Source organism: Apodemus sylvaticus, chromosome 11 (assembly GCF_947179515.1).
Source record: "Apodemus sylvaticus chromosome 11, mApoSyl1.1, whole genome shotgun sequence".
NCBI lineage: Eukaryota > Metazoa > Chordata > Mammalia > Rodentia > Muridae > Apodemus > Apodemus sylvaticus.
The window spans coordinates 23,903,163-23,930,862 of record NC_067482.1 but is presented as its reverse complement, the minus strand read 5'-3'; the positions used below and the strand labels follow the sequence as shown (position 1 = coordinate 23,930,862).

Genomic DNA, 27,700 nt, shown 5'->3' with positions numbered 1-27,700 from the left:
AGAGAGAAAGGAGCTTTGACCACCAGACTGCACATGTTCCTTTGGTTTTAAAATATCTCTTCACAATAATATATATATATATATATATATATATATATATATATATATATGTATATGTATATATATATATTTTTTTTTTTGCTTAGTAACATCTTAATATTTTAAGGAATTTGTTTTAATCTCTGTTAAATAAGTCTTACCTTTGAAGTAACTTCTAACAAAGGAATAAACACAAGCATGTCTGTTATGTGATGGCGTGTGTACACTCACATACAAATAACACGTACGCTCACGCACAGACACCCTCCCCTAGAGGCTTTCTCTAAATAACCAGTTTAGCACTGTCTTCACTGAGGGAGTGTTGGGCTGGACGCTACCTCGGTTATAGAGCCTGATTATAGGTGGCAGAAGGAGCCCAGCCTTTGGAGGGAGTCTGGCCAGAAGGTCTCTTATTAGACAACCAATTAAAATAAGCTGTTTTGGCTCATCCTTCAGCAATCATAACTTCCATAAATAATTAGGCAGAAAAGATTATAAAAGAGTTTATTTGAAAGAAAATGGGCCAAAGATTTGTGTATACATCTTTCCAAGAGTGGGTTACATTTTCAAATCCTTTTCTGTTGAAGGAATTTGATTTAATCCAGGTCTCACAGTTTTGCTCTATGAGGAGCAAAAAGATTTCATTGTGATGTCTTTAACCTCTCTTATCTTTAAGAAGAAGGAGTTGGCTTTTAGATGGAAGCCGTGACACACAGGTGCCCATGCACAGCCAAGCCTTAGCTCCACTGGGATCCCATAAAAACTTGAACCATTTGGGACCCAAGTTTTATAGATTGAAGTCACATTAGATTTTAATTGATTCTTTTTAATTTGTATTTTTGCTGATAGTGGTTGTGTGTGTGTGTGTCTGTGTGAGTCAGAAAGAGACAAAGAGAGATGGAGACTTAAAGATACATAGAGAGACAGAGAGATACACAGAGAGAATGTGTGTGTGTGTGTGTGTGTGTGTGTGTGTGTGTGTGTGTGTATGTGAGAGAGACACACGGGAGAGAGAGACACCCAAAGAAACACAGAGAATATGAACCTGAGATCTTTTGTCTCCAGATTTATTGATATTAATGTCTTTAATCTTGTCTTTGCAAACCAGCTTTTTTACCTCTCCTTATCATTAACTTTTAATTTTCTTAAATTTTGCTATTGAGCGCCCTGTTACTTTAAAAATAATGCCAACAGCAGGAAGTTTGTAGTATGGATTTCCTTCCAATGAATCTTGTGGTTGCAAATATAGCTGAGAAGGTTGTGTGGACTTATCACCTCAGCTTCTCCATGGAGGAGTTAGGTATTTTCTATAGAGAGAAAATATTTACACTGAAATTTCACTATTAAAACTATTTGTAAGTGTTTCTCAGTCTCCCTAAAAACGATTTTAGCTTGTTTGTTCAATACATAAGAACATCCTGGGAGACTTGTTTGGGAATGTCACACACTTGAGATGGCTAGAGTTCTTACACTATTTATTCAGTGGCCTCATATATTTAACATCAGGACTACCATTTTCTGTAAAATATTGACTTAACATACCCAATTTCTCTCTTTACTACACCTTACCACCCCTGTAATAAAATTCTTAACCCCATTACTAGCCTAACAGATTTCCTCTCTTACTTAGCAACATGTTCATGTTTTTTTTTCCTCAAGAAATCCATACCGCCGAAGAAATACTAAACAGTTAAACTATATTTATGTAATGGGATGTTCCGATGGGATGTTTCCAGATTCCTTCGCAGCTGAAATGTGAGGCTATGGCGTCTGAGTCAGGCACACGTGGATACAGATTTCACGGCACGGTTTCCCTCGCTTGCTCTAGATTCCCGTCTGCTGTCTAATCCAGTTGCGGTAGGCCGTCACTCGAGTATACACTCCTGGCTTATTTGGCAGGCCACACTGATATCCCCAGCTCACAATGCCCACAACAAACCAAAGCCGCCTGGAGTCTTCTTGTACTAGCGGGCCACCAGAATCACCCTGAAGAGAACAAAGTGAATGATTATTTAAATGTAAAAGCAACCTTGAAATCGTCAGTCTATTTCCACGGCAGCAGAGGAGATCCAAGCTATTATACTGGCATATGTCTTTTTGAAACACGCCAAGCCATGTATATATATATATATATATATATATATATATATATATATATATATATATATATATATATATCCTTCAAGTATACAATTAAGGCTGAGACCATAATGCTCTCAGCAAGCCTCCCTTCAGGTACTTGTTACTTCCTCGTCTTCCCAGGCCTTTCCCTAGGAAGGCTTCTATGACCTCTTCTTTCCTCCATACTTCTGGTTTCAGGCCCCATTGTTTTCTTTCTATGATCGCATGTGCTGTGGCATTTATATCGCTGCTTCTAAAAAGTCCTGCTTATTCCTCTTGGACAGATCTCCTCGTATTAGCATTCCCTGTATTTTGATACTTGGCCAGTGTCTGTGTTAGCAGTCCTGTAGTAAAATGCTAGAGGGAAGGGCGTATCCTTGCTCAGGACGCTGTGGTAACCTCAGTTTCTGGCCCATAGAAGATGCTTTTGTTAAGCATCTTCTTAAGGAAATAGCTTTTGAATGAAGGAGTCTTCAGATGGCGGTGTCACTTGCCAACCTTTCTTTACCACCTGGTGTGTGGCCTGATGCATAGTAAATCATCCACCTCTATTCTTCTTGTGAATAATTGAAAAGAAATTTTTATGACAGTAAGCAGAGCCTTTCTTGTGAGGTATTTACCAGCCAATAGCAATAACTAACTGCCTAGAAACATTTATACACGTAACCATCCAATTAGGGAGGCACCTTTAGACTATACTGTATTATGGGCTAATTCTGTGAATTCTGGAGCTCAATAGCCCGAGTTTGAGTCCTTTACCTATCAGGTATGTGAACTTCAGGAAACTCTTTAACAAATCTGTGCTGAAATACTTTTATTAATAAATGGCATTTAAAAAATGCGTTTAAGTGAGCTTAACACACAAAGCACTTGGGCACAGTTCGGCTTATAGTCAGCACTAACAAAACCCAGCTATTATTACCAATTGTATGTCTAGAAAAGTTAGCCATTCATTTGACGGTTCATAGTTGTTAGGTTTTCCATACCTATTTAATTAATGGTTTAGATGGAGAGAAAAGTCAGTACGTGAATCACCAACTCGCTTGACAAGTGCTGCCGGGAGCTGCCGGTACCTCCTTCCCCTGGATGAGACATTGATGCTGCATCTTACTAATCCTCAGTAATTTGTTATTATGTTTTATGCTATTTTTCTATAGTGGCAAAGCTTTCTGCATTGTATCTTATCTAACGTGGACAAGCAAATGGTAATTACGAATGCCATAGAACATAGGGTTAGTTTCTCTGCTTAGTGTTTAACCTTTGAACCTGAATTCTTTTTTCTCAATCTGATGAGTCAGGGAATATCTAGTTGCACTGACAAACAGAATGACACCCAGATGTGAGAATAGATATATCTTTGAAAGAATGTATGTAATCAATCTTGTAAACGTCTATGTTTACAAGATTCACTTATATTTTTTATTATTCACTTATTATTATTATTTTTTGAGGCATAAACTCTGTGTATTTAGAGTGTTGTAAGAACAGTCACTGAGGCCTGGGGTGAATCAGGGAAAATTTCACAGCAGTGATGTCATGAACCTGCCTGAAAGGGCAGATAACATATATGCAGAAGCTGATGGTGGGCTTGCAAGAGTAAGATCAAAAAGAACATTTTAGTGTGTTATCTCCTCAAGTTGCTGTAACCAATATTTTCAGTAGATGTGAAGTTGGTAGCCTGGGTTATTATATAACTGATGAGATGTTTAGAAAACTTTCATGCTTCTTGAAAATTTGTCTTTATGGAAGGTGGGAACATCTCACATAAAGGGAACAAAGCTCCCAGTAGATAAATCACAGTCTCTTGATAATCAATACCAAATCTCCACTTTTCATTGTTTGACATTATTGAAAATGTTATCATTTGGGGAAAACACTTCTGGCTTGGGTTCTAGTATGCTGTATGTACCGCCACTTTTTCAAGATTGTGCACGCTAGCATCTGACTAGCATCTGCCTCTGTATCAGTAAGGCTAGCAGCCAACCATTGGGCTGAACGTGGGGTCCACAATGGAGAAGTTGGAGGGAGGATTGGCAGAGTTGAAGGGGTTTGCAGCCTCATGGGAAGAGCAGACCAGATCCCCCAGGGCTCCCGGAGACTAAGCCATCAACCAAGGGGTACATACGGTTCTAGCCGCAATTGTGGCAGAGGAATGACTTGAGGTCCTTGATCCTCTGAAGGCTCTATAGATGCCCCAGCATGGGGAAATCGAGGTGGGGGGGAGTAGGTGGGAGTGGGTTGGGCCGAGGGGCATCTTCTTGGAGGCAGAGGATGGGAGGATGGATTGAGGGTTTTCTGGGAGGGGGGAACCGGGAAAGGGTATAACATTTGAATGTAAATGAAGAATATATTCAATAAAAAACAAGATTGTGCATGATAAATTTAAAGCTAATAGCATTGAATGAGGCGAATAGGATTTATGCTCCATACAAGTCCTCAAGGAAAATGGTAGTGGATTCCTGAAGAATCTAGAGTATTTATAATGATGCTCAATTTCTGAACTATTTGTTCTTATGACTACATTGGTTTCATTTCAGATCAAGGAATGGAATCTGTTAAGTTTCATTAATTTAACTCTTAGTATTTTATTTTATACTCATTACTATAAGGAGACAATTGTACATTTACTATTTGTTTTTTTTTGATATTTAATTTAAAAAATTGACAGGCTAGAGAAAACTAGTTGCTTTTCCATTCCTTTCTTTTTCTTTCCTGGTCCCCCCCTTTTTTTCTCTTGCCTCCTTCTCCCTCCCATTCCTTCCTTCCCTCTTCCCCTCTCCCTCCCCAATCCTTCCCTTTTCTTTCTTTTCCTTTTCTACTTATTATACAATTTAGGATATCTTGAAATTCAAATAATTAAGATATTGTATAAATTTTCTATCTTTAAAGTACTTTAAAGATTGGATTTCTTTAGTGGTTGCATGCTATACCATTTTTATTAATTGGGCCAAGGGTGAGTATTTACAAATAAAACAATATAAATTAAAACATAATTATGTTATAAACTGTAAATGACTAGTTGCTTTCATTGTGAATTGATTATTACATACATTTATAAGATAGGAAATGATTTTATAATTTATGGGTATGGTATTGAATAACAAAACCAAGCTAGCTAAGGCTTCTACTGGGTCAAAAACTTAACATTGTTCCTTGTGAGAAGAACATCAAAATTTACTCTCTAGAAATTTTGAAATATACAACACTTTATTATTAATTGTATCCACCATGTTATATTATACTGGTTTGACCATCTGTTGCAATTGACAATTAGTATTTTCATGCTAAGTAAAATTTAAAACAGAATTTTCTCTTTAAAATTAAGGGCATACTTTTTTTTGAGGAGCAGAGTTATATGTTGTAACTGTTGTTACCTTTTTGCCTGTCACAGGGTGATGTGCTTGACAATGCCTATAAACTTCTCAGTGGTGACAGAGAGAATGTTGTTACCTGGCATGCATCCACCGCCCCTGACTGCACTCCTGCACAGAGCATTCCCGGCAGGACACTTCCACCATAACCAGCCTGCTCATTGCATTCCTCCGAACTTATTATTCTGACCTCTCCTTGCTGTAGATTTGCGACTGTGCTGCCTGTTTAGTATAAAAACAGAAAGGAATCAGACTTCATAAAATAGGAGTCAATGACTCTATGCCGAATTAGAGAAAGAAGATGAATAGTCTAAACATTATCTGTTTTGAAAGAATGGCACCAGAAGATGCACATAAGAGTAAATCTGAGCAAGATTGCTGTAGGAAAGAAAGGATAGCTCCTTCAGGGAGATGAGATTTTCTCTTCTTTTTGAGGTTGTGATATATTTTCCTTTATTCTCTCAGAGTTAATAAACTATTGGGTGTGGTGACACATGACTGTAATCCCAATATGTAGGGGGTAAATACAAAATCACGAGGAGGTCAAGGTCAGCTTTAGTTATATTGTAAATTTGAGGCCAACCTAGGCTACCATGAGAGTCTGTCTCTAAAAAACAAAAACAAACAAAAAAATCTAACCCAACAATATTACTTACGTTAAAATTGATTTACTCTATTTAAAGTGTTCACTGATGGATTTTGGATTAGCAAGCTACATATCAGTGAACATTTAGTAATAAAAGAGTCTGATTTTTAAGGTTAAAGAACTAATAATCTATGCACTGTCACAATTTTCCATGACTGGTATAAACTTCACCTATTATTTCAAGTCACTTGGTTCAAAGGAACAGAATGAAATATTTTCCAAGACAATTAACGCATTTTTTATGTCTTACTATGGTTGTAATAGTGCAAGGAAACTGCCAACATTTCTTTTCCATTTCCCACTTAACAGAGTTATTTTTTTTCTTGACCATAATTGTTTCTTAAAATCGTGTTTATTCTAATTCCAATTTTATTTATCCAATGAATGAACATGATCAATTTTTATCTATACATGGAGTTCCTTGCTGTGGCTGCAGAATTCATTTTATACCATAATAAATTAAAGGCCATGCCTTAAGGTCATATCTTATGTCTCCTGGTCTTTGCAGAAAAGTATAGAGTTTCTGTACTAAGAAGGGACATATTGGAGGTGTTCCAGCCTGAGCATGACGCACATGGCTCTGGCAGGCTCTGTCCTCCCCCACCTTACCATCCAACCACCCCTCCCTGCTAAAAAACATTAGATTTCATTCCTAAAGCTAGCCACTAAGGTGCATTTCCTTCTTCAGCTACTTCCTCCTCCTGAGGCTGAACTACCAAGGTCCACTATCAAAGTATTGGAGCTCAACAATCAAAATCTCCCTTTTGCCCAACCAAAATTAACCAACTTATCCCAAGAAGTGTGTGTGTGTTCCCCTTTTACCTTTGTAAACTGCCACTTGCCTATATGACACTTCTGTCTCCTCTCTTTCCTGAGGCAATTCTTTGTTCCTCTGGGACAAACACCCCTGCCCCCTCTCCCTTGTAATTCCCCCTCTCTTGTTCCCTGTCTCTCCTTTCCTTTATCTCCTCCTCTTTGTTCCCCTGGGACAAATAAATCTATGTACTTGAGCTTGCTTCCTGGTCCCGACACCTTCTTCATCCCTTCCTTTCAAATTCTCCTGTTATGATATTAGAATTCTCTGTGGTCTCTAAGGGTCACTTGTTTACATTGCTGAGGCAGCAGCTGTAGCTAGAGCAGGTCTGACTAGGATGTAGGTGGTTCTGTACAAGAGGCTACACTCAGGCTGTTTCCTCATCTAAGAATTGACAAGGCTGGATATAGTGGTACAAGCCTGTATCCCCATTATTTAAACTGGATTATGAATTTAAGGCCATCCTGGGCTACATAGTGGATTCCAAGCTAGCCTGAATTAAAATGAGATCCTATGTCATCAAAACAAAACAAACAAGCACATTTACATAGAAACAAATAGCAGAGGACTTGTTAAACAGTTTCATTTTCCAGAGACACTTACCTCCGTAAGTAAGAGATCCCCATCCCGTGACATACGCGACAGATCCAGGGATGATATTTTGGGTTGCTGCTGGGAGACATACCCTATGGATATTTCTGGAAAATGCCACAGATCTGTCAAGTTGTACAACTGCGATGTCATTGTCCCGAGTTATGGAGCTGTAACCCTCATGGGCTAAAATAGCTCTGACTCTCACTCTCAGCCTAGGGCTTATTGTAGAGACCCCAAAGGTGGCTGTCCATTGTTGAGGATTAGGGTAGCTAAAAGCAACATGAAATAAAACAAAAAGACAAAAACGTGCTATTAAATAGGGGATTTCCACATTACTTCATGTATTTGTACTTTGGGTTTTATTTGAATAATATTAGTCCTTTGAGAATTTAATATAATGTGTTTTGTATCTACCACCAACATCTCATGAGTGTTTTCCTGAACAGTAATCTCACAATTGTATCAAATTCTTTACTTGTAGCCTAGTAATTTTATTCTAAATATACAGAAAAAAAAAAGATTTTTCAAAAGCACATTTTGAAATAATCACTTTATCTTGACTTTTTTCTTTCTCAATCAGTATATCCTAACACAGTAATGATAACTATTAAAGGGGAATGTTATTGATTCTTCTTTTTACGTGATATGCCTGTCCATACAATAAGGGATTCTGAAATAATTATCTTTTTTTAAACTCGTTCTCTTTGATTGCTATTGTTGTTTTGAGAAGAAAAATCTATTCAAATAGTGAGGTTGAAGGCTATCTTTCTTGTTAATATATGAATAATTTTTCTGTACTAAATTTGATGCATGTTTATATATATATATATATGCATAGGGTTATATAGTGTGTGTACAAGTAAATGTGGACATACATTTAGGGAGATAATTTTGTAACATAAAAATGTAGGAAATTAGTATTGTACTTGGGACTATAGAGTGTTTTAGGTAAACAGACACTTGTAAGGCAAAATGTAGATAAGTTTTAGTAAATCAAAATTAAGTACAACATACACAAGTTTATCTGATAAATGCGAAACCACAAGAAAGTATTGATAATGCTTAATATTTGAATTTTGAGATAGTCTCACACAGCCCAGTCTTGCTTAGTACTTGTTAGGCAGCTAAAGATTATCTCAAACTCCAGATCCTTTTGCCTCTGCATTCCAACTGCTTGCATTATACTGTCTTGATTCCCAGGTAGTGTCTACAAGATTTGAAGCCTTACAGTAATGTCTATATAAATAATAAACAGATTGGGAAGCCAGTGTAGAATGGGCATGGGAGTATTAATAGAAAATTCATGGAATGTGAGGCCTATGCATTTCTGAAATATAAGAAGAGATGTTCAAGCCCACTGGCTAACAAGTGATAGAAATTACAGCAATGAATACCTCATGTATATTAATAAGAATGACAAAAATTAAGCAGAAGCAGGTTTCCAAATGACAGTTAGGTGGACAGTTGGCTCTCTTGCAGCACTAGTCAAACTAAATATTTAAAAAGTTTTATATTTATCAAGTTGCATATCTACTTCTGGGTACATATCAGAAAAAATTTCTAAAGATGAGGTAAATATGATGGCTGTGTATAATGGATTGCTGTGCAGAAGCAGTTTAAAAAGATGGGAATTCCCATGATCAGGTGGAAATGGTAAAGAATAATACAAAACTTATCCACACTGCTGTCATCACAAATTAACAGCACTTATACATTAAAAACTCTATATGTTTAATAGGTATGTGAATATTTAGAAATATTTAAAATGTATTAGGCCCAGTAGGGCTACTGAGTGGAACTGAGGCAGTTGGAAGTAGGATCCATGGAGGGGAGAGGAAACAAAGTAAAACTTAGGAGAGATTTTTAGATTCTGATAAAAACAAACATTTTCAACTTTGAAAGTTACTTAATATTGCTCCTCAGATGGGAGGGAAGCAAAATTCAATTAAATAATAATTTAAGCCTTTTCAGGCCTGAGAAGCTTGGTAACCCAGGGGCACCTCATTCTTCCACCACCTCTCCACCCACCTTCATCAGACCTGTGGATCCTGAACTGTATAGGTTAGATTCCCTTCCTGTACCCATCTTCCCTGCTCACTGAGTCCTTCGGGGCACCCCAAGCTGCCTTGAGCAATCTGCTATCTCAGAGGAACCTCCATTCTCCTCTGACCTCTCTGCTTGCCTTTATCAGACACGGGGATCCTGAACCATGGGGGGGGGGTCCAAGCATACCCATCAGGGGCCTACTGCAGCAGGAGCATGGGTGACCCCCACCAACACCTACTACACCAGAAATATCCAGTTACCAAAGCCATCCAGTTAGCTAAAGGCCCTCAAAAGAACCTGATCAACAAAAGCCAAGGCAAATATGACACCATCAGAACACAGCTACACTGCTAGAGCAAGCTCTGGATATCCTAACACAGATGAAGCCCAATAAGATGACCTTAAATACAATCTTATAAAGATGATAGATGCCTTCAAAAAGGAAATGAATAAATCCCTTAAAGAAATATAGGAAAATACACTCGAACAGGCGAAGGAAAGAAGTGAAACTGTGCAAAACCTGAAACTGGAAATAGAAGGATTAAAACATGCCCCCCCACACCCACCCCCCCACACCCCCCCACACGCACGCATGCACGCACGCACGCACTGGAAACCCTGGAGATGGAAAGCCTATGGAAGAGATCAGGAACAACATATGATAGCATCACCAACAGAACATAGGAGACGGAGGAGAGAATCTCAAGCATAGAAGTTACAATAGAAGAAATTGATACACCAGGCAAAGCAAAGGTTAAATCTCAAAAATTCCCCTACACAAAACACCCAGAAAATCTGGGGTACCATGAAAAGACCCAATCTAAGAGTAATAGGAATAGAAAAAGGTATAGATTCCCAGCTCTAAAAACATTTTCAACATAATCATAGAAGAAAACTTCCCTAATCTAAAAAAAGAGATGCCTACATGCAAGAAGCTTATAGAACACCAATTAGATTGGATCAGAAATGAAAATCTTCCTGTCACATAATAATCGAAACACAAAATCTACAGAACAAAGGAGGAATGTTAAAAGTGGCAAGGGAAAAAGGCTAGGTAACAGAGAAAGGCAGACCTATCAGAGTTACACCTGACCTCTCAACAGAGATTCTAAAAGCTAGAAGGGCTTGGGTAGATATCTTCCCACCTCTGAAAAAAACCACAGATGCCAACCTTGATGACTATACCCAGCAAAACTCTCAATCACTATTGATGGAGAAAACAAAGTATTTCAAGACAAATCCAAATTCAAACAATATTTATTTATAAATCCAGCCACACAGAAAATAGTAGAAGAAACACTCCAACCAAAGGAAGATAAGTACACCCAAGAAAATACAGAAAATAAATAATTCCATACCAGCAAAAATAAGGGAAATGCACGGGGCACACACACACACACACACACACACACACACACACACACACTACCAACATCAAAATAATAGTAATTAATGATCACTTTTCATTAAAATCTCTCAACACCATGGACTCAATTCCCCAATAAAAAGACACCGGCTAACAGAATGAATGAAAAATCAGAATCCATCACTCTACTACATACAAGAAACATAGCATCTTTGGTGATTGAGAGTTTTTCTGAATATAGTAGTCTAGATTGGCATCTGTGGAATTATTTAGTGGTTGGAAGATATCTGCCCAGGCCATTTGAGCTTTTAGAGTCTCTGTTGAGAGTTCAGGGATAATTCTGATAGATCTGCCTTTGTAAGTTACCTGGCAATAAAGACAGACACTACCTCAGAGAAAAGGGCTGGAAAAAAGCTTTTCAAGTAAATGGACACAAGAAGCAAGCTGGAGAAGCCATTCTAGTATTTAATGAAATAGACATTCAACCAAAATTATTCCAAAAAAAGATATGGAAAGGACGTTTCATACTCATCAAATGAAATATGTACCAAGATGAATTCTCAATTATGAACACCTATGCCCCTAAACATAAGGTCACTTAATTTGTAAAAGAAGCATTGCTAAAGTTTAAGTTGCACATAGAACCACATACATTATTAGTGGGAGACTTCGACAGCCCACTGCCACCAATTGACAGTTCATCCAGAAAAAAAAAAAAAAAACTAAACAGAAAATAACAAGACTAACAGATATTATGAGACAATTTCCTAAACAGAATACCAGTGGCTCAGGATCTAAGATCAATGATTGATAAATATGGCCTCATGAAACTGAAAGCTTCTGTAAGGCAAAGGATACTATCAATAGTTACTGATATCAGTAGATACTGATAAAATGGAAGCCTACAGATTAGAAAAAGATCTTCACTAATGCTACATCTGACAGAGGGGTAATATCCAAAATTTATAAAGAACTCAAGAAGTTAGACATCAAATAACCCAATTAACAATAGGGTACAGAGCTAAACAGAATTCTCAACAGAGGACTCTGCGAAGAAACACTTAAAGCAGTGTTCAAAGTCCTTAGTCATCAGCGAAATGCAAATCAAAACAACTTTGAGGGTCTAACGTACATTGGTCAGAATTGCCAAGATCAAAAACTCAAGAGCTAGCACATGCTGGTGAGGATGTGGAGCAAGGGAACACTCCTCCATTGCTGGTGAAAGTGTAAACTTGCACAACCACTTTAGAAATCCATTTGTCATTTTATCAGAAACCTTGGGGTAGATCTTCCTCAAGACCCAACTATACCACTCCTGGGCATATATCCAAAAGGTGCTCTACTCTCCTACAAAGCTACTTGCTCAGTTATGTTCATAGCAACTTTATTTCTTATAGCCAGTGACTGTAAAGAACCTAGATGCCCCTCATCTGAAGAATGGATACAGAAAATGTGGTATATCTACACAATGACATACTATTCAGCTATTAAAAACAAAGACATCATGAATTGGCAGGCAAATGGATCAAATTCGAGAATATTATCCTGAGTGAGGTAACCCAGTCCTGAAAGGACATGTGTGGTATGAACTCACTTAAGTGGATATTAGCCATAAAATTCAGGATAAATTCAGGAAAGGCACACTTGAGGATGTTTAAATCTCACTTAGAAGAGGAACACGATGGTTGTGGGAAGGAGATTGAGGGAAGGAACTGATTGAGGGAGGGGTTGGGGAGCAGAATGGTGGTGGTTCTGGATCAGGTGTGGGAAGGGACAGGGGAGATGGCTAGATGGCCATGAGAATGAATACAAATCTGCAGCTGAAGGGGATGACAAAGTTGAGACATCTCCAGGACATGGCAGAGACTTGGGATAGGAGAGGCACCCAAGAATCAATGGGGGGTGACCTTAGCTGTGACACACAGCATTGGAGATATGGAACCTGGAAGGGATATCTCCTGTAGTAATGCAGGAACACCAGTCAAGCAATGGGGACACCAACCTACCCACAAAAGTTTGACCCAAAATTTATCCTGATTAACAGAAATTCAGGGATGGGCGATGGAGTAGAAACTGAGGGAATGGCCAACTAGTAACCAGTCCAACTTGAGACCCATCCCATGGGCAAGCACCAATTTCTAACACTATAAATGATACTCTGTTAGGCTTGCAGACAGGAGTCTCGCATGGCTGTTCTCTGAGAGGCTCCATCCTGTAGCTGACTTACACCGATGTAGACCCTTATAGCCACACAGTGAATGAAGCTTGGAGACTCTTATGGAAGAAGGGTCTTGGAGATTCTTATAGAAGAACATGGGGAAGGATTGTGAGCCTTGAGAGTTTTGGAACTCCTCAGGAAGACCAACAGTCAAAGTCAACTAACCTGGATGCTTGGGGCTCTCAGATACTGAGCCACCAATCAAAGAACATACATGGACTGGATCTAGGCCTCCACACACACATATAGTAGATGTGCAGCTTGGTCTTCATGTGGGTCCTGAACAACTGGAGTGGTGGCTATCTTAAAAGTTGTCTGTAGGTGGGATAAGTTCTTCTAGCTTGATGTGCCAGGGTGGAAGAATACCTGGGGGCAGGAGGAATCACCCTTTCAGAGGACAAGGGTAAGGGATGAAGGAGGATTGTGGGAGGGGGTATATGGTGGGGGCAGCAAGAGGGATGTAAAGTGAATAAGTAAAAATGAATTCATTAAAAAAGAGTTCTCAGACAATGGAATTAATACAAAAAAATGATGTGTATAACAAGTTTCTGATTATATGCAAATGAACCCCAGTTATAAACTGTAGAGAAAAACTAAAAAGGAATACAAGCATTTACATGTAAATCTTATCTCTGCTACATATTAGCATCATTATAATTATGCCAGTCCCTATAGAGATGCGTATAAATATGGTATGCCTAGTTCATATAAAAAATGTGATTGACTGTAAAGTATTAATGAAACAGAAGCATGTCAGGCATAGCATTTGGAACCAAGCCGGCTGTCTACTGATGTAGTTGAAATTCTCTCCTTCATAGCTCAACAAGCCGAGGCTGTCTAGTTTGTACAAGGAAAGTCTTTGAAATTAAAGCCTAAATAATTATGATCTTTATACTTTTGGCATCCATATACCACTCGAAGAGACAAGTGAGCTATCAGCAAACACAAAGATTACTGGGAAAAGTAAGAAATTACCATAAAAGCTCCATCAAGGAGATGACAACAGAATAATCTTTGGTAGAGCCCCATCACTTCTGTGTACCTGGATGTAAGGTTGGCTAGTCCCCAACAAGTACCTGCTCATGATTCTCAGTGCTGATCAGGCCATTACTGAGGGTATCCGTACATGGTTCATAAAGTTTTTCATTTCTGGTGGGTCCATCAAGTTGGTGAATGGTTTTGTGGTGGCAAAATCAAAAGATGCTTCCTGCATGTCTATGGTGATCCTTGGGACTATAACTTTTTTTTAAAATTTATTGATATATTTATTTACATTTCAAATGATTTCCCCTTTTCTGGACCCCCACTCCCCGAAAGTCCCATCAGTCCCCTTCCCTCCCCCTCTTTCCCCCCCCCCCTTTCCCACTTCCCTGTTCTGATTTTGCTCTATACTGTTTCACTGAGTCTTTTCAGAACAAGGGGCCACTCCTCCGTTCTTCTTGTACCTCATTTGATGTGTGGATTATGTTTTGGGTATTCCAGTTTTCTAGGTTAATATCCACTTATTAGTGAGTGCATACCATGATTCATCTTTTGAGTCTGGGTTACCTCACTTAGTATGGACTATAACTTTTAAGATAGTGTTTCACTGTCCTCAGCTTTGATAACTAGGTTCTACTACTGTGCAGATCTAATCCGGTTTCCAGTGCATCCTTAATTATGCTAAATGCCTGCTGAGTCCAGGTATTTACACGTTTGGTTTCTACGCTAAGGGTGGGACTGAAAGCCAATAGCGCCAGTCTTACTGTTTGGCATTTCAAATGACACTGATGATTGAAATGGTCTTACGAATTGTGTGCTCTGTGTTCCCTGAAATGCAGCAGCAACTGTGCCTGAATCTTAAACCAGAATCTCATGATGTTAGGAGGATGTCCCAAATAAATTTCAAATTTGTTCACCCACATTGAGTTAAAAAAAAAAAAACAGCAGCAAAAAATTATAGGGAAAAACGTGTGGTTTCCTAGAGGCTTTTCAGAGGCTGCCACCCAGTCGTTTTCACGCTTTGCCTGCCTTCTGCTAGTAAACCGTTTTGTGACACACAGCTTTCCTGGAGCGCGACAGCATTCCTTCTGAATTGTGAATATGCAGAGGACCCCAGTATGAACAAATGAGGAATTGGAAAGGATGCGATTTCAGGGAGAAAATGGCAGTTTGAGGAGTCTCGTAGACAAGAAAATGTTGAAAGAGCCATATGAGAAAAATTGTGCGGGTCTGAAGTGCAGGCTGCACACTCTGGGAAACGAGGTTGGGTTTATTTGACTGAGGGTCAATTGGAATGTATGTTAAGGATGCTGTTTTCTACTAATCAAGAAAGTCTGAGAAAAGTGTAGATACGGTTAGGGGAACATTGGAGTTTACTTTTCTGGGTGATTTTTTGATTTTAGTTTCCCCCCATGTTTAAAATTTTATTTATTTTTTTTTAATTCACTTTGTATCACAATATCAGCACCTGCCTCTCCAGCCAGTCCCCTCTCACACAGATCCTTGTCCCAGTCACCACTTCTGTCTCCTCTAAGAATGGGATGCACCCCTGGGTATCACCCAACCTTGGCACATCAAGTAATTGCAAGACTAGGCACATCCTCTCCCACTGAGGCCAGACAAGGCAGACCTGTTAACAGTAGTTTTCCTCAAATTTTTACACCTTGGACATTCAGTACCAACATATTCCTGAGTCTAGAAGGTTTTCATCATGCTGAACTAAAGAATCCTTCTTTAAGGAGCAGTGTGACCCTCATCTTGTACCAAGAGTAAGTTTGCACAGGTTCCCTACATCAGTTACTTATCCTAGTGGAAGCAGTAGCCTGTAGTCACTCTTAATGCCTAATTGTAAATTACCCAATATAAGCATTCTGAAGGTGTTTGTATTTGGTAATTCTATGATGTATAATACTGTGTTCAATAAAGGTATTAAATCAGTTTTAGAAAACTAAATGAGTGGGATTTTGTAGTCTCTAAGCTGACTATCAGTCTACTAATTAGTTTCTATGATACAATGTGAAAACCATTTATTAATAAAAAATTAATATAAAAATTTATTTTATTCATTTAATTTGGCATGTATGAGTGTTTTGCCAGTATGTATATGTGTATGTATGTATGTATGTATGTATGTATGTATGTATATGTACACTGCCTACATGTCTGATGCCTGCAAGAGGTCAGAAAAGGTGTTGGATGCTCTGAAACTAGAGCCATGGATGCTGGAAATTGAACCTGAATTCTCTGAACAAGCAACTTGTGTTCTTAACAATTAAGCATCTCTCCAGCCTAGATAACAACTATTTAACATCCTTTTTTTGCATCACTATAATCTGTCCTGCCTGTAACACTATCACTTATATAATAGTGTTGCTCCTAATTTGGGAACAGAAGTTGTGTAAATTCCATAAACTTCTATAACGAGTATTGAAATTAAGCCCTCTAGTGTATGATCCTTTTCCCCTTTGCTATGAGGGAGTGCTGTGATTTGAGAAAGAGGACTACCAGCAATCTATTAAGCTAAAGGAGAAAAGACAATTATGTTTCTATGAATAAAAACAGAAAAGCCTCAGAAACATTTTCCATTGAATCATTCAGGCGTCAATATCCAATTATATTTAGTCATGAGTGTTATGGGTGGAGTCATCAAGTATCTTTCTTTCTTAATTTTTCCCAGATGGAAAAGTAGTCATGGCCTCACCTTCTGAAGCAATGAGCTGCTGTCAGGACCCACGAGTTACTGATCAGGGCACCTCCACAGTGGTGGACATTACTGAGCTGTAGACTGACTTGCCAGGGCCAGTCACCTGTCTCAGCTTGAGTGCCTCCAATAATCCTCTCTTCTGACAGTGTGATAAGGTCTGGACGTGCTCCACATTCTAGCAACAACAACAACATCATCATCAACAACATAAAGGTATCAACACACTGACAAGCTGTTGGTTGTTTCCATTTAGAAAATTACCGTGGAGATTTTTCCATCTTTCTCCATCATAAAGTAGTATTTAAATATCTTAAGAAACCTACAAATATTTTAATGCCAGAGGTGAAATGGACTAGGCTGGTTCATTTGCTCAGTTCTTCTCAACCCATAGTCTTATGATAGTTTTTCTCATGTTAAGTTTACTATTTATTAGTAATGCTAGAGGTTTATCACAAATAATAACTTCTACTGTTATTGGCAATAGGTAGCTAACCCTAAGCATTTGCATTCTTACAAGTTTCCCAATATAAGAGGTTTAGCTAGACTTCCACTAAGAACACACATGACTCTGGGTTCCTTTCATGCCTTCTCCAAATAAATTCCTTAGTAATGATTTTATTGTTTTAATTTCAAAATAATCATAGATTAAACATGGAGGTGCATTGAAAAATATCTTGGAGTGGAGTCTTACTACCTTTTAAAAACCTCTTAAGTATCTAAAATAAATCAGAAATCCAAGTATCTGGAACTAACTTCTAAGTACATTCAGCTGATCTGAGAAGCAAAGTTCGTGTTTCTAGGAATTCTATGCCTGTCCTCCCAGCCTCAGAACATCCGGGGTGACATTGGCATAACCTGACTTTCCCTTCAGGTTATAGGCCTCTAACTGACAAGACTTCTATGATTTATTAACTTATGATTAACCCAAATCCACAACAAAGCAAGCCATTTTGCTGGTTTGCAAATGCTACATGAATTTTGTCATTGAATGTAATTTACACATTTTCAGACACATTGCTTTAGAACCACAGGAACAAAGCTTCCCAGAACAGCCAAGAAAACTGGCAGGTGCTTGATGTTGAGTGGCAAATGGATTGTCCTTCACTACACTTCCATTCTTTTTTCTAGAAGGAGGAATAACTTCTTAAACATTATTCCATCGACTAGGGTGAAGTGCGGTGCCCTCTTTCAACAAGAATCCTCTGGAGTGAATTCAGAATGAAGCCACTAACTTGACTGATATGGCCTTGTAAAGGAGCTCAAAAGAGTTATGCTTAAAATCCTTATAATTTGATAACTATTTCCAAAAAATTTAAAAACTTACCTTGAGTCAAAACATTTTCTGTATCCTGGTCAGTGAGTGCTAGTGTTAAGAAAGAAAAGGTGAGAATAAAATCAACAAAACAGAAGCTGAAAATCATTTCACCTCACTTTCATGAAGTTCAATGCTGAGAAAGGTCACTGGGAGGGTTTGCTGAAATTCAGATTCCCAGGCTCTGCCTCACGCTTTTGGAAATAACCTCTGAGTCATGTGCCCTAGAAATTTCTCTTTGCAACTTCATCCCAGTGTGTTTTTGTATTCAAACTGTTGGAAGTTTGTGTTTACATACTTCATGAAATACTTAACAGATTTCACTGCTCCAAAAGTCACTCATTTCTCTTGGCAAAAGAACACTTAAGAGTATAGTGCGAAATGTGATAGAAGAAGCCAATTGTTCATTTTACAAATATACCTGTGAGTAGACATTGGTATATGTGTTTATTACTTTAGTATTGCTATAGGGTGCTGTCTTTTCAATAAAGAACAAAAACAAACGGTCTCTTGACATATTATTTATGGATATCAACCAAAATATTATTCAAATGAAAAGTAAGGTGGGGAAAAGGCCAACAGTACCAAGAGGGTGACCGATGCCCTCCTGAAGGACATAACATTTGCACTATTTGAAACTCTAAGGAATGGCTCATGAAGACAAGAAGGGAAAGGACACTCCAAGTGGAAGGTAAAATAGCATCTGTGTTCCTGGATGTCAGATGTGTGTGATGAAATAGTAACAGGGTTGTGGGAGGGCCAGGAAAGCCAACAACATCAGCATCACAGTGACAGTCTGTGGACCCTACATCCAGGTCTGCATCCACAACAGTTTCTAAGGCAGGTCTGAGAGACCTCTCAACCTTTGCATGAGCATGCTTTTCAAAACCATGGTACTTATGTTTCCTCCCTCAGTAAGAGATACCGTATCCGTAGGCAGTTAGGAATGGATTAAAATCTTCCTTCTCTTATTCTGATCCCTTCGAATGAACTTCATCCACTTGGCTGCTCCCTATTCTGGTTGTTTGACATTTGTACAGTTATAATACCTTCAGACTGATGTCCACATTGTTATTTTATAGGAGTGATACCTTGTAAAACTATGTCTGATTGCATTCTGCCAGACTTAAATTTTGTATTGGGCACTCTTCTTATTTGCAATAAAAGGAAACCAAACTTCCTAAGATGGAGTTTTCATGGTATCTAAAACTGGTGTATGCAAAACTTATTTCCAGCTAGAAGTTTCGTGAGGCTTGTGAGCTTCATCTGCTTTGGTTGGCATCAGTAGGGTCAAATTATCCTGCTGGAAGCAGGAAAAAATAACAAACAAAAACAACTGATCACTTTTCTTCCTTCTCTGAATAAGAAACACTTGGGTTCACTCTGGATCCTAACAAAAGTGCCTATAGGGTATCTATCCACCAGCCTCTTGTTCCACTGTTCTTTCAAAGCATTATGATTATTGGGGAACTCACTTTTCCCACATTTCTCTATTTCTCAAGCCAAGGTCCTTCCTTCCATGTCTTAGGATGTACAGATCCTTTTCATGTCTGCGAGTCCATCTGTCTTCTGTCCATCTGTCCCTTTCATTGTGGTTCCCTAGAGTAGTCACTGTCTTTACTGTCTGATGGATCCTGTCACTTGCTTCATTTTTTTTTCATGTTTTGAAAAGTAACCTAGGGCCTTATACATGCTATAGAAGTGCGCACAACTTCATCCTGGCTCTGTATGTCTATGCTTGATTGTCAAGTCTGTTATCTTTCACTTAGAACTTTTCCTTCCTTCCTTCCTTCCTTCCTTCCTTCCTTCCTTCCTTCCTTTTCCTTCCTTCCTTCCTTCCTTCCTTCCTTCCTTTTCCTTCCTTCCTTCCTTCCTTCCTTCCTTTCTTCCTTCCTTCCTTTCTTCCTTTCTTCCTTCCTTCCTTCCCTCCCCCCTCCATCTTTCCTTCTTTCCTTCCTTCCTCCCTCCCTTTCTCCCTCCTTCCCTCCTTCCTTCTTCCTTCTGGGAGGTAGAAACTGCTCTTGATTTTCAAAATTTCCCAGCACACCACTGCCAAACAAATAGCCAATACCCAAGTAGCTCTTTAGAAGCATCTCTTAATGGGTAGGAGAAGAGGTGATGTTTTGTTACTTAGACCTAGTATATGGGTAATTACAGTCAGAAACAGTGAAAACAGTGAAAACAGATGAAGCAGTGTCTAAGGAAGTCATGCTCAACAGTCCTAATGCTGTGACCCTTTCTCCTGCCTTTAAGAGTCATAATGTAATTATCTGTGTTTTCGTTGGTTTTAGGTGACTCCTGTGAAAGGATGACACAGGGATTGTGGCCCACAGGTTGAGAACATCTGGGCTAGGAATACTTTATTGAGATAAACATTAGCTCTTTAGTTGGAAGGGGAGAAGAAAGTTCAAGGAAGGGAAATAAAGGCATTCAGAGAACTTTGAGGACCAATCTTTGTCAGTCTAATGCAGTGATTATTTACCACTGAGTAAGCCTTCTAACAATTTAACAAGTAGTACTGTTGTAATAGGTATATACTAGACCAGGGTTGGAACTATGAAAATCTTTTGATCTTGATTCCTGACAGTCATGATTCCTGACAGTAAGCAGTGCAGGCAGAGCTAAAGAGATGTCTGTTATTACCTAGTTCATTTATTTCAGTCATGTAATAATTATTTATTGATTATTACATATCAGATTCTGGGTGATAGAAAAACACTGTAAACAAAACTGATCTGTTAATTGCCATTGCTTTTTTTTGTTTTTTGTTTTTTTTTCAGTCCTCATCTTGTTTTTTTTTTTTTATTCGATATAATTTATTTACATTTCAAATGATTTCCCCTTTTCTAGCCCCCCCCCCCCACTCCCCGAAAGTCCCGTAAGCCCCCTTCTCTTCCCCTGTCCTCCCTCCCACCCCTTCCCAGTTCCCCGTTCTGGTTTTGCCGAATACTGTTTCACTGAGTCTTTCCAGAACCAGGGACCACTCCTCCTTTCTTCTTGTATCTCATTTGATGTGTGGATTATGTTTTGGGTATTCCAGTTTTCTAGGTTAATATCCACTTATTAGTGAGTGCATACCATGATTCACCTTTTGAGTCTGGGTTACCTCACTTAGTATGATGTTCTCTAGCTCCATCCATTTGCCTAAGAATTTCATGAATTCATTGTTTCTAATGGCTGAATAGTACTCCATTGTGTAGATATACCACATTTTTTGCATCCACTCTTCTGTTGAGGGATACCTGGGTTCTTTCCAGCATCTGGCAATTATAAATAGGGCTGCTATGAACATAGTAGAGCATGTATCCTTATTACATGGTGGGGAATCCTCTGGGTATATGCCCAGGAGTGGTATAGCAGGATCTTCTGGAAGTGAGGTGCCCAGTTTTCGGAGGAACCGCCAGACTGATTTCCAGAGTGGTTGTACCAATTTGCAACCCCACCAGCAGTGGAGGAGTGTTCCTCTTTCTCCGCACCCTCTCCAACACCTGCTGTCTCCTGAATTTTTAATCTTAGCCATTCTGACTGGTGTAAGATGAAATCTTAGGGTTGTTTTGATTTGCATTTCCCTAATGACTAATGAAGTTGAGCATTTTTTAAGATGCTTCTCCGCCATCCGAAGTTCTTCAGGTGAGAATTCTTTGCTTAACTCTGTACCCCATTTTTTAATAGGGTTGTTCGGTTTTCTGGAGTCTAACTTCTTGAGTTCTTTATATATATTGGATATTAGCCCTCTATCTGATGTAGGATTGGTGAAGATCTTTTCCCAATTTGTTGGTTGCCGATCTGTCCTCTTGATGGTGTCCTTTGCCTTACAGAAACTCTGTAACCTTATGAGGTCCCATTTGTCAATTCTTGCTCTTAGAGCATACGCTATTGGTGTTCTGTTCAGAAACTTTCTCCCTGTACCGATGTCCTCAAGGGTCTTCCCCAGTTTCTTTTCTATTAGCTTCAGAGTGTCTGGCTTTATGTGGAGGTCCTTGATCCATTTGGATTTGAGCTTAGTACAAGGAGACAAGGATGGATCAATTCGCAATCTTCTGCATGCTGACCTCCAGTTGAACCAGCACCATTTGTTGAAAAGGCTATCTTTTTTCCATTGGATGTTTTCAGCCTCTTTGTCGAGGATCAAGTGGCCATAGGTGTGTGGGTTCATTTCTGGATCTTCAATCCTGTTCCATTGATCCTCCTGCCTGTCACTGTACCAATACCATGCAGTTTTTAACACTATTGCTCTGTAGTATTGCTTGAGGTCAGGGATACTGATTCCCCCAGATTTTCTTTTGTTGCTGAGAATAGTTTTAGCTATCCTGGGTTTTTTGTTGTTCCAGATGAATTTGATAATTGCTCTTTCTAACTCTGTGAAGAATTGAGTTGGGATTTTGATGGGTATTGCATTGAATCTGTATAGTGCTTTAGAATTGCCATTGCTTTTATGGAAAACAGTCTGGAGATTTTTAAGAAAGAAAGACTAAAACTACGGCTACCATACGCTCCAGCTGTCTTCTGCCGGGTAAATATCTGAAGGAATCAAAATCAGTTGTCAAAGTGATACCTGCACTTTTTTCACAATAAGTTTTATAGAATTAAAATATTAAAAAGGTATTTTCACATTTTTCTTAAGCAGATTGGAGACATCAGTCAGGAATTACAATTCCAACTTTTATAAAGATCAAGAGAAGCCTTAAGTTCTTTTTGATTCCCCCTCTAATGTGCACTGTTATGGGAATAGCCTTAAAGAACTACCTAAACTAATCAATTTCAGAAAGAAGATGAACGCGCTTTCTTTGTCATCTTCTCTCATTTTATACAAGACTCAAAACAGAACAGAAAAAACATGTTAAAACAAGTTAAAATACATTGCCCTGATGTGGACACTAGGAAACAGATCTCTTCCCACATTGAAATTACTATGTCTAAGAAGAAAATCAAATTAAAAACAATTTTTTTCTCTAAAAAAATTCTCTAAAACAATTATAACTAGTAAAAAGTAAAAAAAATTCTTGCATGTTCTATATCAGAGACATATTTATTATATTTAGAATTGTAAAGCACTTTTTAAGGTTCAATTACAAAGAATGAGGTGAGTCTCATTTTATGAATATGTGAATTTGAATGAGTAAAGTTGAAAGATGTATTTAAAAAAAAAGGTACAAAACACGGTACTTACATGTTATCTCATTCAAAGGGGATATTTCCAAGTTTCCAGAGCTGCTGAGCCTTTGTAGCACAGATTGTATTCTAGTTTTCATTGCACTTTTGTTGTTACGTTTACTAGATCGAAATTTCATGACAACATCCGCGACCACACCACTTCCTTCTTTCCTGAAGTCATGAGAAACAGATCCTTTGAGTAATTTTGTGCTGTTTATATACTCTTCTTGATTAAACTATCTTAAATCCTTCAAAGAACACATTTGCATAATGGTACGCACACAATGATATATCACATTGTTCACTCTCAAATTTGTTTTAACACAACTCACTGCAATCACCTTCAGTACATACAGCTGGGTATGAAGTCAGAGTGCTACCACCAGGTGACTCTTTGTAAATTGTTTTAAGTTTCTTAATATACTGTGACCAAATATCTTAGTGTTTTAAATGGGTTTTCATGAAGATTATATGCATAAATAGATGTAGAACTTTTGGAAAGAATACATGGAAAACACTAAAGTGTACTACTAATATTAGCCTCAAACTGTGAAAATACTGTCTTAAACAAACTTAAAAAACTGATGAGGTTCCAAATTTGTGTGAGTTTGAGTGTCAAGTTAATTTTTTGTTACATAGACTCATTCATCTGACCATGACACAAAGTTTGTAGTCATATATTAATATTTTATTTATTTCTTGATTGATCAAAGAGACATATTCCTCACAATGAATTTGATATCAAAATCTAGATAAATTCTACTTTATTTCATGTCAATGGTGTTAGTTATGAAGTGGGCACCCAAAATGCATGGAAAACACTAAAGTGCACTATAACTAATATTAGCCTGCTTTTTTCAATACTCACAGTCCTGAACAGAAGGACCCTGTTATTAGATAAACAGAAGCCTAAATCCAGCATTCCTCAGGAATTTTGTAAGGTAGCTTTGTGTTTACCAGGTAAACCACTACCTCCTTTATTTACCCCAAAGGTCAACTATCTCAGGCAAGGCCATCTACTTCTCAGTTAATCCAAACAATTTATATCAGCTCAAAGATTCCCATTCCACTATCAAATAAACTTGGATGACTTTCTTGACAGTGTCTTGTACTTTGTCTCACAGACACATTTAACAGTTTTATCTTATCCCCCAAAACCTTTCTTTCTACCCACAGAGTGGTCCAGTTTGGTGGTTTCATTGTGCCCTTGGTTACAAGTAATTAACATCATGAGCCACCTCCTTCATTTGATGTAGGCTTGTGTGCTGTCTAGCATTATTTCAACTTGATCCAAGCTATTGTCATCTAAGAGGGGGGATCTCAATTAAGAAAATACCTCCATATCAGGCTTTATGCAAGCCTGTAGAATATTTTATTAATGAGTGATTAATGGAGGAGGACCTAGCCTATTGTAGGTCATGCCATCCTGGCTGGGGGTCCGGGGAGGTGCTCCTACATGTAATAAGGACACATGCTCCACTATGTTCATAGCTGCCTTATTTATAATAGCCAGAAGCTGGAAAGAACTCAGATGTCCCTCAACAGAGGAATGGATACAGAAATGGTGGTATATATACACAGTGGAGTATTGTTCAGCTATTAAAAATGATGAATTCATGAAATTCTTAGGCAAATGGATGGAACTAGAATGTGTCATCCTGAGTGAGACAGTCACAAAAGAATGTACATTGTATGCACTCACTAATAAGCGGATGCTAGTCCAAAAGCTCAAAATAAACTATTTACAATTCACCCAGCACAGGAAGTTCAAGAAGAAGGAGGACTTAAGTGAGGGTGCTATAGTTCCTCTGAGAAAGGGAACATAATACTCACAGGAGCAATAAGGAAGGCAATGTGTGGAGCATAGTCTGAAGTAAAGGCCACCTAGTGACTGCCCTACCTGGGGATTCATCCTATAAACAGTCACCAAACCCCGACACTACGACAAGAAGCGTGTACCAAAAAGAGCATGCCATGGCTGTCTCCAAAGGGGCCCTGCCAGAGCCTTATATATACAGAGGCAGAAACTAGCAACCAACTATTGGACTAGGCTTGGGGTCCCCAACGGAGGATCTGGAGGGTGGTCCTGAGGAGCTGAAGGGGCTTATAGCCCCATGGGAAGAACAATTTTTTGGGCACACAGACACCCCAAGACTCCCAGGGACTGAACTATCAACCAAGGGGTACACATGGTTCCAGCCAAAAATGTGGCAGAGGAAGGCCTTGTTGGGCATCAGTGGGAGGAGTGGTCTTTGGTCAGGTAAAGGCTCAATAGAGGCCCCAACAAAGGGAAACGGACTGGGGTGGGGGATTGGTGGGGAGGTGGGAGTTTGTTGGGTAGAGCGGCATATACATGGAGGCAGGGGATGGGAGCATGGGTAGGGAATCTTTGGGGAGGGGGGCTTTTGGGAGGGGAAAATTGGGAAAGGTTTTACCATTGGCAATGTAAATGAAGAAGATACTCAATTAAAAAAAAATAAGAAAGCAGGTTGAGCAAGCAATGAGAGACAAGTCAGTAAGCAGCATCTTCCCATGTCCTCTGCATCAGCTCCTGTCTCCAGTCTCCTGGCTGTTCGAGTTCCTGTCCTGTTCAGTGTTGAACAGTGATGTACAAGTGTAAGCTTATAAGCCAGATAAACTCTTTCTCCCCAGGCTGCTTTTGGTTATTGTGTTTCTAGGACAGTTTCCTTCCTTCCTTCCTTCCTTCCTTCCTTCCTTCCTTCCTTCCTTCCTTCCTTCCTTCCTTCCTTCTTTCCTGCTTTACTCCCTCCCTCCCTCTCCCCTCCCTCCCTCCTTCCTTCCTTCTTTCTTTCTTTGAAAAAGTCCAATAGGCATATTTGTCTTGATGTTTCTCATACATTTCTTGTTTTATCCTTCCAACTCAACTGCCAGTTCAAATGGTAGAAATACTATTTGCTGTCCCAGCAACTAATTTAGTACTTTTTAGAACATATACAAAACCTTTTATGGTGCCTGGTACTACTCTAAGTTTCGATAAATTAGCTGTGGTGGAATTTCACTGTGGTCACTCTCACAGTTGGGCAGTTTAAATGGAGCATCAGACACTGAACAATGAAAACTTACATGATGCTAAAGCTAAACAATTTTGAAATATTGTAAAATATTAGATAAAATGGTACAAATTCTCTTTCAGATTCAAAACTGAGCCTGTGTGATAGTGAGGAAATACTTGTGATCAAAAGCAATCTATTAAGTTACAAATGCTAGAATGTTAAGTAGGCTTCCATTTAACAAATATGTAACAACCAGAGGTGAGGTCTTAGGGGAGTGCAAAACAGGAGTTAGTAGTGATATTTCAAACAACTGAACTCCAGTGTAGGCATGAATAAGGAGGAAAAAACCCTACTCATCCTAAAGAAAAGTTTTATATCTTTCCAAGACTCAAATATGAATGGGATAAAAAGATTTTTTCCACATAATTTGAACAAAATGAACCTGGCTTTCTGATATTTGCATTTGTGTTGATATACTAACAATTTATTCTCTGAATTTTTAGGGAATTCCCAAGCTAAAACAAAAAGGAAAAAAAACACCCCTTGAAATGCTCTACACAGTATATTGGAAATGATTAATATACAAGAAGAGCTTATAAATATAAAAATATATGATTTCACCCCCTCAAAAAATCAGATAAGTGGTGTGTTATGGTTCATGCTTGTAATTCGGTACTCTGAAGGTTGAGGCAGGAGATTGAATTAGCCTGAGGCCATCCTGGGCTTTAACAGGAAGACCTTATCTCAACAAAGCCAAAAAAAAAAAAAAAAAAAAGAGCAAACAAACTAACAAAAAGACTAGGTAAAGCTTTGCTGATAGAAAGCATCCTCACTGAAGTAATAGCTTTATTATTCATTTATATATATATAATCACAATAAATGAGAGTTGACTAACTGTGCTTTGAAAGGGTATAACTTGTTAGAAAGTTCACAAATGTCAATCCAGCTCTAATTCTCATGGGAAAAGCAATCTAACCTGGACTGATGCAAACAATTTAAAAATAATGCTTCTATATATCTGTTATGGATACATTTGTATGATAAATCCATAGGAGTATGCAGAAGAACGAAAATCTTTTTCATTCAGTATCCAGTCCTGCCAATACTACTTTAAGGGCTCATCTGGAACCACATTACTTTTTGATATGCTCTAGGATATTATTCAGGCCTGCAGCATCTATATTTTTTATTGCTTTTACTCCTCAGGTGCTTCCTGCTGTCAGTGCTGGTCCTCCTCTCTGTGTTCCATCTCACAGGGTGGGAATCCTTTAAAACATGTGTGTGTTCATTTGGCTGGGCATATGCACGTGTGGAGGCCA

The 27,700-nt window shown here is 38.6% G+C and overlaps 1 protein-coding gene across 2 annotated transcripts in view; it reads right to left on the bottom strand.

Moving 5' to 3' along the window:
• Positions 1-529: 529 nt before the first annotated feature.
• Positions 530-27,700, bottom strand: part of Tmprss11d (transmembrane serine protease 11D) — a 62,794-nt gene continuing 35,623 nt past the window's right edge. For both annotated transcript variants that reach the window (XM_052198340.1, XM_052198341.1), the window contains exons 6-11: positions 23,383-23,537; positions 18,225-18,263; positions 16,898-17,075; positions 7,595-7,854; positions 5,611-5,753; positions 530-2,025 (exon numbers count right to left, since the gene is read on the bottom strand). In XM_052198340.1, coding sequence (XP_052054300.1) covers positions 1,864-2,025; positions 5,611-5,753; positions 7,595-7,854; positions 16,898-17,075; positions 18,225-18,263; positions 23,383-23,537 — 937 coding nt within the window. In that variant the 3' untranslated portion in view covers positions 530-1,863. The remainder of the gene's footprint in view (positions 2,026-5,610; positions 5,754-7,594; positions 7,855-16,897; positions 17,076-18,224; positions 18,264-23,382; positions 23,538-27,700) is intronic.